At 50.9% G+C, this 12,392-nt stretch overlaps 1 protein-coding gene across 6 annotated transcripts in view; it reads right to left on the bottom strand.

The window, feature by feature from the left end:
• ZC3H18 (zinc finger CCCH-type containing 18) overlaps positions 1 to 12,392 on the bottom strand; it is a 67,988-nt gene that overhangs the window by 21,480 nt on the left and 34,116 nt on the right. For all 6 annotated transcript variants that reach the window (XM_003800798.2, XM_023507493.1, XM_023507490.1 and 3 more), the window contains 2 exons: positions 8,381 to 8,498; positions 6,633 to 6,901 (listed from right to left, as the gene is read on the bottom strand). In XM_003800798.2, coding sequence (XP_003800846.1) covers positions 6,633 to 6,901; positions 8,381 to 8,498 — 387 coding nt within the window. The remainder of the gene's footprint in view (positions 1 to 6,632; positions 6,902 to 8,380; positions 8,499 to 12,392) is intronic.

The raw sequence follows: 12,392 nt of genomic DNA, 5'->3' as shown, positions 1-12,392 counted from the left end.
AACTTAATCATAAGCAAGTTACCCAAAGAAATAAAACTACTACCAACGTGACACATATTCTCACCCACTTGCTTTAATTTCCAGATGAATAGAATGAAAAGGAAAAATATACTTGTACTGTTTGCAGTGTTGGACAAGTATTGCTCAGATATCCTGCTGTCTCAGTGGTAAGGGCACATCACTGAAACACATCCCAAGACAATCAACATTGATCTTGGCTCTCTAGGTCACCCTCACTCACATTCCTAGGACTCCACAAGGAATAGGAAGCTCTGGTTCCAAATAAAATGACAACTCAGAGAAGCTCACGGCACTTTCTGTGCTTGGATTTACCTGTGTTCATCACAGACCTACAGACACCAGACACCTATATCTGAGTCTCACTCTGTTGCTCTGGGTAGAGTGCTGTGGCATAGGCCTTAGCTCATGGCAACCTCAGAGTCCTCGGTTTGACTGGTCCTCCGGTCCAAACCTCCCAAATAGCTGGGACCATAGGTACCCACCACCACGTCCAGCTAAGTTTTCTATTTTTAGTAGAGATGGACTCTCTCTCTTGCTCAGGCTGGTCTCAAAACTCTTGAGAGCTCAAGGGATCCACCTGCCTTGACTCAAGGGATCCCAGAGTGTGCTGGATTACAGGAGTGAGCCACCATGACCGGCCAACAAATTGGTTTTAATATATGAAAATACCACTATTTTTCTATTCGTCCAACCATCTTTATCAAACAGTTGAGCAACTTTTTGAGCAATTCATGGGGTGAACAGTCAGAGTCATAGCAGAGTACAACAGAACTCTTATCTGTTGGGGACACATTCTAAGACCCCCAGGGGGTGCCAGAAACCATGGATCACCCCAAGCCCTGTTACATACTGGTTTTCCTGCACATACACTGCTATGATGAAGTTTAATTTATTAATTGGGCACAGAAGGAAATTAAAAATACAGTAGAACAACTGTAACAATAAACTGTAGTAAAATAACGTGAGCATGGTCCCTCTCACCCCAGAGGATCCCTTGTACTGGACTCACTCTCACATGGAAGCTGACTGTGGGCAGCTAGACTGCAAGGGGATAGACCTGGGACTTGACTTTTCCTTTAAAGTGCCGGGGCACAGTGGCTTCCTCAGAGATAGCACTTAAGCAATACCCAGGACAGATTAGAATGAGGGTCAGAAAGGCAAAGTGCTTCTAGTGGTGACTGAAGATCACTGGTTGTATTAAACTCCACCTGACAAGTCCTGGGGAAATTAACTTTGGGCAAGTTCTGAGCAGGCAGCCTGCCATTCTGGGGCCTCAGGATGCTTGGGGCCAGCTCCAGGGTGTCCTGGACATGCTGTACGTCTGATGCACTCTAGGTCAGCAAAGCAAGCACCTCCAGGGGTCAGAGGTACAAACAATCTGGATTCATGGTATGAAGATTCCCCATGTGACAGGTTCTACTCCTGAAGACACAAGGGGTAGTGGGTGGTGCTGGTGGGGGTGAGGACCCTGTGCACCTGTGGCAGCACAGGGCAAGGTTAGGGAGGGATGGTGGTGGTCAAGAAATCAGCAGGAAGTCATCAGAGGGACACTCAACACTAATGTTTTGCAAAAAAGATGGTGGTGTGTAATAGGTCAGCAAGCAGACCCAAGTGGCCATCACCTTCCCCCACAGCTCAGGGAGAGAGGGCCACGCAGGCATATCAAGTCTGCAAGACCAGTCCTAGCACATAACATGCACAGATAGTAGCACTTGCACCCAGAGTTTACATCCTTGGCCCTAACTAGTCTTTTTTTTTTTTTTGAGACAGAGCCTCAAGCTGAGCCCCTGGGTAGAGTGCCATGGCTTCACTGCTCACAGCAACCTCCAACTCCTGGGCTCAAGTGAGTCTCTTGCCTCAGCCTCCCAAGTAACTGGGACCACAGGCGCCCACCACAACGCCCGGCTATTTTTTGGTTGCAGCCATTAGTGTTGTTTGGCGGGCCCGGGCTGGATTAGAACCCGCCACCTTAGGTGTATGTGGCTGGCGCCTTAGCCGCTTGAGCCACAGGTGCCGAGCCCCTAACTAGTCTTTTATCCAGAAGGTTGATCTAAAACTGTGTTTATTACCCTTCTGGGGAGGTCATAAATCCTTCTGGAGAAACTAGTTACCCAGCTGGCCCATTCCCTGCCCAAGATCCTGGGACTCCTGGGACGCCTCCAACCATAGTGCGAAGGGGGCCCACAACAAACAACTCAGAGCATGCATGACAGCCCGCTGAGGAGCAGGTGTGCACTGGAGGGGTGTGCACGGGCTGGGGACACAGTTGCTCGCGAGCCCAACAGGACCATGGGTGGCTTCTGTAAGAGCAGAGTACAGGGGCCTGGGCAGGTGCTGTGGCAACCGCTGCCCCCCCCCCCCCCCCCCCGGCAATTCCACCAGGAACAACGGTTACCTTTATCTTCCTGAGCCTGACAGCATGGTCGTGGCCCAGGCTGTCAAGATCAGAAGGAAGTTTCACAAAAGGGATTCCCCCTAGTTCCACAGATGCATTTTCTTTTTTCTTTTTTGCAGTTTTTGGCTGAGGCTGGGTTTGAACCCACCACCTCTGGCATATGGGGCCAGTGCCCTACTCCTTTGAGCCACAGGTGCTGCCCGCACAGATGCATTTTCTAGAATTGGCTGAAAGGTTCTGCAAAAGTCTGAATCTGAAAACAGCCCACGTGTAGGAGTAGGCAGAAGGCCTCAAAAGGCAGCCAGGATGAGGAGCGCACAGGATCACACCCCAGCAATAGCATGAGCCTCCCAGGTTTGTGGAGCAGCTGGTCAGAGTGTCCCAAAGGAGATGGATAGGAGCTGAGTTTGTTTATTGCCTCTCGGCAGAGAAGGACTCAAGTGGGTGGGGAAGAGCCTCAGCAACAAGGGTGTTAGGGTGGGGCAATAAAAAGGGGGGCCCCCAAAGGACAGAGATGAGGCTGAGCACCAGCCATCAGACATCTGGGCAGCACATCCTGTCTGGGACCTCTTTCCCAGGAGGGGTCCTGAGTCCTAACCCAGGACGCCCAGGAACCCAGACAGACTCCTGCCCTCTGCTGTACGACTTCACCTCCCTCTCCTGGAGCAAGGGTTGACAAGTGCTCAGGGTGGGAGTCCGAGCTGGCTATAGACCACACAGATCGGATACACTTTATCAGGGTTGACTCCCTCTCTGATACTCTGCTCAGCAAGTGAAGGCAAAGGCTTTGCAAGTGGCTGTCTCTAGATGAAATTATATCACTCTCCTATTTAGGATGAGAAAAGTTCTTTGTATTCACCAGGATTAAAATTCCCAACCTGGGCAGCGCCTGTGGCTCAAGGAGTAGGGCCCCGGCCCTGTATATGGGAGGTGGCAGGTTCAAACCTGGCCCTGGCCAAAAACTCCAAAAAAAAAAAATCCCAACTTGTTGAAGATTAGCCCATTCATAAAGGGAGGTCACATCTACACATACACCATGCAAGGGGACCCAGCTGCTCAGAAGATGGGGTCACACCATTTTGGGCTGACACAGGAAAAGGAAATGGGCCAGTTCCTGCTCTGGTGAAACCCTTGCCGTGCAGGCTGGCAGTAGGCCTGGCTGGGCTCCGTCACCAGAGACAAGAACGAAGACTCCTTAGCACCCAGGAAACAGGTTGAATGGAGCCAGCCCTGCCACCAGCTGTAGGGTGCAGGCCAGGTGTGTGTATGTGTGTGTGCGCGCGTGCGTGTACGTGGAAGGGCACAGAAGCACACGATGGTGAGAAAGGAAGACAATGGACCAGGTGAGAAACAGGAGGGGAGACTGGCTCTCCAGTTTGGTGATAAAAGCTGGGTCTAATTTTAGGAAAAAATAATTTCATCCAGAGGATGTCTGACTATGAGCTCAGATCTGACCTGAAAGAACTGTGTTGATGAGGACTACTTCACTACTGTCAGGACCTATCAGTGAGCAGACTGAGGGTCCAGAAACTGGATGGAGATCTGTCACCTGCTGCCTGGGGCCGAGCCAATAAAGGCCACCATCTTTAAAGACTCTTTCTGGATTCACAACATATCCTCCTCCGGAGAGGCCAGGAGGTCCCAGAAGCACAAAAGTGCACAGCTGTTCCTCCATGGGTGACGAGTGGCTGCAGTGGTGTTGCACAGATGGTGCAGGGGGGCCCTGCCACTGTCCTCTAACCTGAGTATCACAGATGCTTGATGTGGAAGAGCTCCAGCTTCTTGCAACAAGCAGAATATGTTAGTGGGGGTTGAGGAAGGGGGTCTGCACCAGAGTCAACACGTTCCTATGCCACCAAAGTGGACACACTGATGGGATGCATGCACCTGCAGAGTGACCTTTGACCTCACATCACTGCCTGGGGCTGTTCACAGCCTTCTGAGTCTCTGCTTCTGAGACCAGGCTCCTGGATTGGCACAGAAGTGCCGTTCTGTGAATCTGCCAAGCAGCCTGAGCCAGTTTTGCTCACAGGGATCAATCTCCATGTCACCAACCCTACAAAACCTGACTGGCACACATGGCAAAAATGCTGCTGCTCTCCCAAACCCAGCCTCCACTGGTGCCAGGCTCTGGGTCAGGCACTGAAGACTGTAGGGCACAGGACAGAGGGCTGGAGTGCATGCTGCTGCAACGCCAGGCATGGAGGCATTGAGAGGCGTGACAAAGCAGGCTGGAGGGCAAATGTGAGGGGAGCTGACTCTGAGCTGAGGGATCTGAGCAAAGCTCCAGAAGAGGTGTGGGACAGCCTGCCCAGGGCAAAGGACCAGACGCTAGGTGAGCTCCTGCGGTCCCAGTGGAGGGTGTAGCCCCAGGCAGACCCAGAGATTCTTTGTACCTTCAATGAATCCCAAACAATAAAAAAAAGGAAAGACAGACAATATTGTTAAGACAGCAATATTGCCAAATTGATCAGATTTAGTGTATCTCAATTAAAATCCTAGCTGCCTTTTTTGGGTAAAAATTTGTAAAGTTGAGCCTAAAATCGTATAGAAATGTAAGGACCTAGCACAGGTAAAATGCTCTTGAAAAAGAATTCGGCCAGAGACACATCTGTCCCAACTTCAAATGCACAGTACAACCACAGCAATCAGGACATGTGATGCCAGTGGAAGACAGAATGGCTGGATGAACCCACACGTCCGCAGTCACTTGATTTTGACAAGGTTGCCTTGGCCACTAAACAAATGGTGCTGGGAAAGAGGGACATGCATAGGTAAAAGAATGATGCCGGGCCTCCTGCAGCTATACACAGTAATGAGCTCAACTGCGTCACAGACTGAAGTATCAATGTGAAAACAGATCCTGTGACAGAGAGGGATCAGGCAAGGGCATCTTAGCGATGACGTCAAAACCATAAGCAACAAAACAAGTAGACAAACTGGAATCTGTGCTTCTAAGGGCGTCATTAAGAAGTGAAGGACAACGTGGGAGGGTGTGCCTGCACCTCCAACATTTCACAGGGATGTGCGCCTACATCACACAGAACTCTCAGCTCAGTAACAAAAAGACAAACTCAAAAATGGGCCAGCAATCTGAATACACATTTTCCCAAGAAGATATACAAACGTTCAATGAACACAAGGAAAGACAAAAAGATGCTCAGCAGCACCACCATCACTAGGAAAATGCAGACCAGAACCACTTGGAGATGCCACTTCACACTAGTGAACACAGCTGCAATCAGCAATCAGAAAAGTGAAGAGAGGCACTGACGAGGAGCCTGGGCCTCACACACCACTGCGGGGTGTGCGACACGGGTGGCCACTTTGGAGAACATTTGGGCAGTAACTACTCCTAGGTGTAACCTCAAGAAAGATCATGACCTATGTTCACACAAAAAACTTGCAGAAAAGTGTTCATATTCACACTAGCCAAAAGGTGAGAGCAACCCAATGTCCACCAGTGGGTGAATGGGTCAACACAGTGTGGGCTATCCACACAATCACTGCTGAGCCATAAGAAAGGATGATGGGTTAATACATGCTACAGAGTGGTGAAACTTAAAAACATCACTCTCATGGCTGGGCGTTGTGGTGGGCGCCTGTAGTCCCAGCTACTTGGGAGGCTGAGGCAAGAGAATCACCTAAGCCCAGGAGTTAGAGGTTGTTGTGAGCTGTGACATGACAGCACTCTATGGAGGGCTATAAGTGAAACTCTGTCTCTATCAAAAAAAAAATAAACAAACAAACAAAAACTCATCACTCTCAGTGAAAGGGGCCAGTTGCAGAAGGGTTCGTGCTGTATGATTCGGTCATGTGAAGTGTCTGGGACAGGCAGGACTGGACCTGCCAGGAGATGGGAAGTCTGGGGAAAGCAGGGAGTAATGCAAACTGGTAAAAGGGTTCTTTTGGGGGACACAAAAGTATTCAATATTCTAAAACACTGATGCACACTACACTCCAGCCTGGAGACACGGCAAGACCCTGTCTCTAAGAAACAAGCAAAACCGTAGAACTATGAAGCACAGTTGCGTGAACCCTTTAAATGGGTTCCACCACCAGTGAATTCTCTCAGTAAAACTGCAAACACACGCACCCCTCTGTCTGGCTCTCTGCCTCCCAACTGAGAACCATGGTTCTGCTCCAACAAGTGTCTGTCCTTAAGCCCTGTCCTGGCGTGGCATAGCCCCACCCACCCTCAGGGTCCCAGGCCTACCTTGGCGGCTGCGGGGAGCGGGGCCGGGGCTTCTCCTTGTCCTTGTCCCGCTCCTTGTCACGCTCACGGTCGCGGTGCTGCCGGTCCTTCTCCTTCTCGTCGCGCTTGGCCCGCTCGCGTTCCCACTCCTCCTTCCTGCGCTGCCGCTCCTTGTCGCGCTCCCGCTCGCGCTCACGTTCCCTCTGCCGCCGCTCCCGCTCCCGGTCCCGCTCACGCTCGCGCTCACGCTCCCGCTGGCGGTTCTCTCGCTCCCGCTCCCGCTCTCGCTCCTTCGTCAAAGAGCCAAACACAGGGAGTGTGACTTGGGAGGGGCGGGGGGGGGCAGGACAGGGAGGGCAGGGCGGGGTGGGGGGAGGTGCAGGGAGACTCCAGTGCTGAGGGGCCCAAAGCTTCTCAGAACAGTACAAAAAAAGGCAGATGCCAAATCAGCCTGGCATGGCCTGAGAGCAGAGGCTCCACCAGGGCACTCCACTAGCTTCAGGGGACCTCAGGTCCTCACCGCAGCCTGCAGCACTCTGGCAGGCCAAGGCAGGAGATGGCTTAAGGCTGGGGGTTTTGGCTGTAGTGAGCTGTGATGCACACTACACTCCAGCCTGGAGACACAGCAAGACCCTGTCTCTAAGAAACAAAACCCTAGAACTATGTGAGCACAGTTGTGTGAACTGAGAGGCAGCTCTCTGCGTGCAGCCTAGGCCAGCCCTCTGCCTGTCTGCAGGATAGAGAGAACGGCTGCCTCCCAGGGTGGGGTGCCCATGAACACCTCAATAGCTTCTGCAACAGAGTAGGCACCCAAAAGGCTACTCCTGCTTTTCTGATACAACCTTCAAACACCTTTTTGAGTGATCCCTCTGTTCTTATTCATTTGCTCTAATACTCAGTGTTAAAACTGAAAATAGTCCAATCAGTGCATCTGACAGGTCTCAGGCTTTAGGCCACCTATGGGGAAGTGCCAAGCACACTCCCAGCCTCCTAGCTGCCAGCCTTGGACACAGGGTAGGAGGTATGTGGTGGGGGGTGATTCTGGGGGTCTCTCCTCTTTCCAGGCTGCCTGAATGACGAGGAGGCTATCAGCATGAAGGAGTACGGGAGGATCAGGCTGGGGGCTTTCAGGCAACATGGGGCCCTCTGCTCTCCACCAGCTCACCCCTGTGGGGTCCTGGGCAGCCACCACCCTCTGGTCCTGAGCACTCGCGACTGTGACTGTCCGAGCAGCCACAGCACAAAACCGGTCAGCTGCTTCCACCTGGTCTTCTCCTGGGGCAGCTTTTCCAAACCACCTGCAGCTGAGATTAGGGACTCTCAGCCTGAAGCATGAAAGTTCCTAAGCGTCCTCTGCTCTCAGAGGCTCAGGGTGATGCAGAAGAAATCCAGGACAGAACTGACTTCTGACAGATCAATCGGGTACGATGGGCGCTTGGGGTCAAACTTAGTAAGTCAAGTGAAACAGATGAGAGCAAGCATAACAAAGGTTACCACCGAAGAGCCAAGGAAGAGTGTGAGCCAATGCGGCAAACATACTTCCTCGAAACTCGCGTTGTTACATAACCTGATGGGAAATCTAATTTAAAACACACCATAGCAAGAACAAAGTTTTTAGGAAAATCCCTGTTCACATGGCTACAAATATAGTCATGGGATTGGTGTGAGTCTTACGAGCAGCCTCTGTGGGCTGCAGTGAGATGCTGAGTTGATGGCAGAGGCTCTGTGCAGAGCAGACTCCTATGAACCCGCGCACTGAGTGTACTCACTCGGTAACTGTGGTACGGCTCTGTCTCTGTGTACTGCACCCTGAAGTTCTCGTACTGTCCGCCACGCCAGAACCGCTCTATTTCGTAGTCATAGTAAGGGTCTGCGTAAGGCTCAAGTCTGAAAAAAGAGCCAACAAACAGTAAAGTGATCACTTACGGAACCAGTGCAAAAACGCCATGTGGGACGCTGCCAGACAGGAACAACCCACAATAAGGAGATGGCACACCGTGGGCAGGCGGGGCCTAGGTCAGGAACGCAAGGGCAAGTCACACTAGGAAATCCATCACTAAACTTCATAATAAACCGAAAAGTCACAGTATTATACTCATAGATGACAAAAATATTTTTCACAAAAATACTCATTCTTGCTTAAAAAGTACTCAAGAAAACAAAAATTGTACATTCATAACATGATGAAAATACATTTATACACTTCAGTACTAAAGCCAGCATCTCACTCAGTGGAGCAGCGAGGACACCCCTCAGATGAGGAGGTGTCAAGACTCACTGTGGGAGAGGTGCCACAGTGCACCAGAGTAAGAGAAAAACTATCTTGATTTGAAAATTATATGATACCAAAACTGAAAAGCCCAGAGACCTGAACATAAAGCCAATTTAAACAAGTAACTGAAAAACAAGGATAAAACGTGAACATACAGAAATTAACACCCTCACACACACGGGTAATAACCAGTTAGGAGACAGAGACCAGAGGACACCTTGTTTGTAATAGCAAAGAAGAAAAGTACTTAGGAACAAAATACACTGGGCCAGAAACGTGCAGAGCCTGTTCCTGAGGTGTGAAGTGTGTGTGAATATGTGAGAAGGTGCCCCTTGCCGGAGACCAGAGGCTTGACACATTGAGTCAGTTCTCATTACCACTGATTTATAGATTTGAGGCAATCCCAAGTAAAAACACCAATGAGCTTCTTTATGGAGCCAATTTGACACCCAAATATGCCTGGAAAATCAAACCCCAAGATAGCTGAGAAAACCCCAGAAAAGAAACGCCCTTAGTCATGACAACATCCTAAGAAGCCTCTATAATTAAACTAGTGTCACTGTGGCACATGAAGAAACAAGTAGGGGGTGGAAAAGCAGGAGCCAGGAAACGCACTGGAGCAGGCACAGTGAGGCGGCCCTGACAGGTGCAGGCGCTCTTCGCTGAACAGGGATGGGACAACTGGCTGCCAGAGGAACGCTGGGCGAGGGCCCACCTCACGCAACATATTTCTGTCTGCACCTGCCGGAGGCAGCGGGAGTGTGCTAAGCTTTTCCTTCCTAGGTGGGGCAGAGGAAAGGCCAGTGCACACTGGCAACAGACGGTCCCTGAGGCTCCTCAGGATTTCTTGGCTACAAAGTCTCCCCACTGCTTAGATGGGGCAGGAATCTGAGGCCCAACCTTGGGTGGCTGCTGACACCCTCCAGACCACTTCTCCAGCCACCCATGCTGGCTGGGTCTGGCTATTTTCTAGAAATCTCCTCAGTGTTTCAAGTGCCTGTAGCACAGACTGACCCAAACCCGGCTCTGCCAAACGACGCAGTGAGCCCTGTCCCAACAGTCCAGCCTGCACACTGCTCAGTTACACTGACTTGTGATGGTCAGCGAGTACCCGCAGGGACTGCAGTGGACACACTATTGGTTAGAATTATGATTGCAGAGCTCTCTCCCAAAGTGCTTCCCTGTTTTGATAGGATGGCTGTGCAATAAATTCATTTTTGGGAAACCGATTAAACCAAGTGAAAAAATTTCTTCTCCAAGTTATAGGACAGGAAAGTCACAGATATGGACGGCCCCCTTGAACTGTCAGCCCAGCAGGGCCCATTTAGGGGAACACGTCAATATGTCTCAGCATGAAATACAACCGACTCCCCAGTACCACCTTGAAAAATTCTGGAAATATTCAAACACAACTTGGAGGGGTTGTTAAATTGACTTAATTCTAAAATGATCATACTGAACAGTGTCGGGGTCTGTACAAACACCTCCCAGATGATCTCAGGGCTTCTGAGGTGTCAATGGGCCTTCTGAAGAAAGGGCTCTGTGGTCAAGCAAGACTGGTGAAGCTGTCAGAGGGCTCTGCAGTCAATGACTTCCCAGCCAGCTGGGCATGTCAGGCGCTGTCACAGATGCTCCAAGTCCCCACAGTTGGGGCAGTGTCACGTTCAGTCCCGCCTGTAGAGTGGACCTGCCCCTCACTGGAGAGAAAGCCTCAAAGTCCTGGCCAAGAAAGAAACACCAGACGAACCCAGCAGTTGTGGTAGACACGGCTTCTGTCCATAGCCCCACTTGGAGAGAAGCATGGCAGGTGAGAAGAATGTGGAAGAATTAAAGTCTGGGGCTGGAAGTTTAGAGGTCATACAGCTTAACCATTTCACTTCAGAGATAAGGAAACTGAGGTTAAGAAGATAATCAATACGAGAAAAAAGTTCTAAAACTCCTACTGCTACTATTTACTTTTTATCTGAGAGTTAATTAGTCTGTGAAATGTAACTTTCCTTTGTGTGATTAAGGTCAAAATTGTAGTAACCCCAGCCCAGAGCCAGGCAGAAGGTGGCTGTGCTCCCCAGAATAGGAGTCAGACACTCACATGTCCTGCCTGCTGCCAGAACCCATGGTGAGGAGGAAGGGTCTGGGCAGCTCACAAATGGAGTATGACATGGCTGCCCTTCAGCCTCTACTGTCCACTGAAGCCTGGTGTCATCTGGCTGGTCCACCTGCCTGCTCTGATCCTGGCCAATGAAAGTGAAGGCAGGCATGGGCCACAGGCAGTGCCAGGAAATCCACATAACCATAGGACAGTGGGTTCTTCCCCCATAGGCAGCCCCAGCCCCTCCTCCATAGACACATGGGGCTTCCCAAGGACACTGGACAAAAATCCCTGGCACGAGTCAGTGCGCGAGGCCCTGATGGGCTCAGAGATTCTGTGAACCCCTGACACAAGTCAGTGTGTGTACGAGGCTCTGATGGGATCAGAGACCCTGTGAACCCCTGGCACGAGGCCCTGATGGGATCAGAGACCCTGTGAACTCCTGGCACAAGTGAGTGCACGAGGCCCTGATGGGCTCAGAGACCCTGTGAACTCCTGGCACAAGTCAGTGCATGAGGCCCTGATGGGCTCAGAGACCCTGTGTGTCTGACAGCAGACAGCAGTGACATCACATTCCCTTCCCAGAGCAAGAGAGGCCTAAGCAGATCAGAGACTAATAGAACTGGGCAGTGTGGTCAGCAGAGGGCTTGAGCGCGGGCAGGAGGCCTGCGTCCCATCTTTCTGTGCTGGTGGGGGTGGGAGCTGTGCCTAGTGTTTCTGTGGCAGGAGGGGTCAATTTTTTTTTTCAGTTTAGTGTCTGGGATAAAGGAGGCACTTGCTGGTATTTGGTAGATTATTACCTGAGGAAATCAGGTTCTGGTTTCTCTGAATCCCACCCTAACATACTATCTTGAGGAATGAAGTCTGCACCATGCCTTCAAAAACAGCCGCTCTGGGCCACCTTCTTGGCTGAGGATGTGACTTAGAACTCAGCAAGGGCAGTTCCAGGCCCTGGCATGTTGCCTAACGGTCTACGGTCAGAAGACCAACGACTATGTCCTCACACAGGAGATCCCGCACATGCTCCATTTGTCTTCAGGTCACACCCTGGTGGGACTTGTACAAGGTTCCTGGAATAGTGTCCCACCGGCCCTATGTGGACACATTTCCTAGTGACTTGTGTTCACAATACCGCACCAGTCGGCAGAGCACTGTGTACACTACGTTACCCTGCGAGTGAACTGCTGGACTCCCAAGAGCTACACAGAAAGGCCAGTACCCTTGTTCCCTAGGTGTGTCTCAGAGTGCTGCTCAGCGCTCAAGAACTGGCCCTTCCACCATGCAGTGTCCAGCTTTATTCTTGATGACAAAGCTGCCCGTGCAAAGGAGCATCTGTCACAATAATCAGTGTTTCCATTCTCAAAACTTGACCTCAACCCCATGATAGTATTCATGTACACTGTTATGATTTAATTAAAAA

Source organism: Otolemur garnettii, unplaced genomic scaffold (genome assembly GCF_000181295.1).
Source record: "Otolemur garnettii isolate 467f Iridium unplaced genomic scaffold, OtoGar3 scaffold00185, whole genome shotgun sequence".
Classification (NCBI taxonomy): domain Eukaryota; kingdom Metazoa; phylum Chordata; class Mammalia; order Primates; family Galagidae; genus Otolemur; species Otolemur garnettii.
This window is presented reverse-complemented; position numbering and strand designations above follow the sequence as displayed.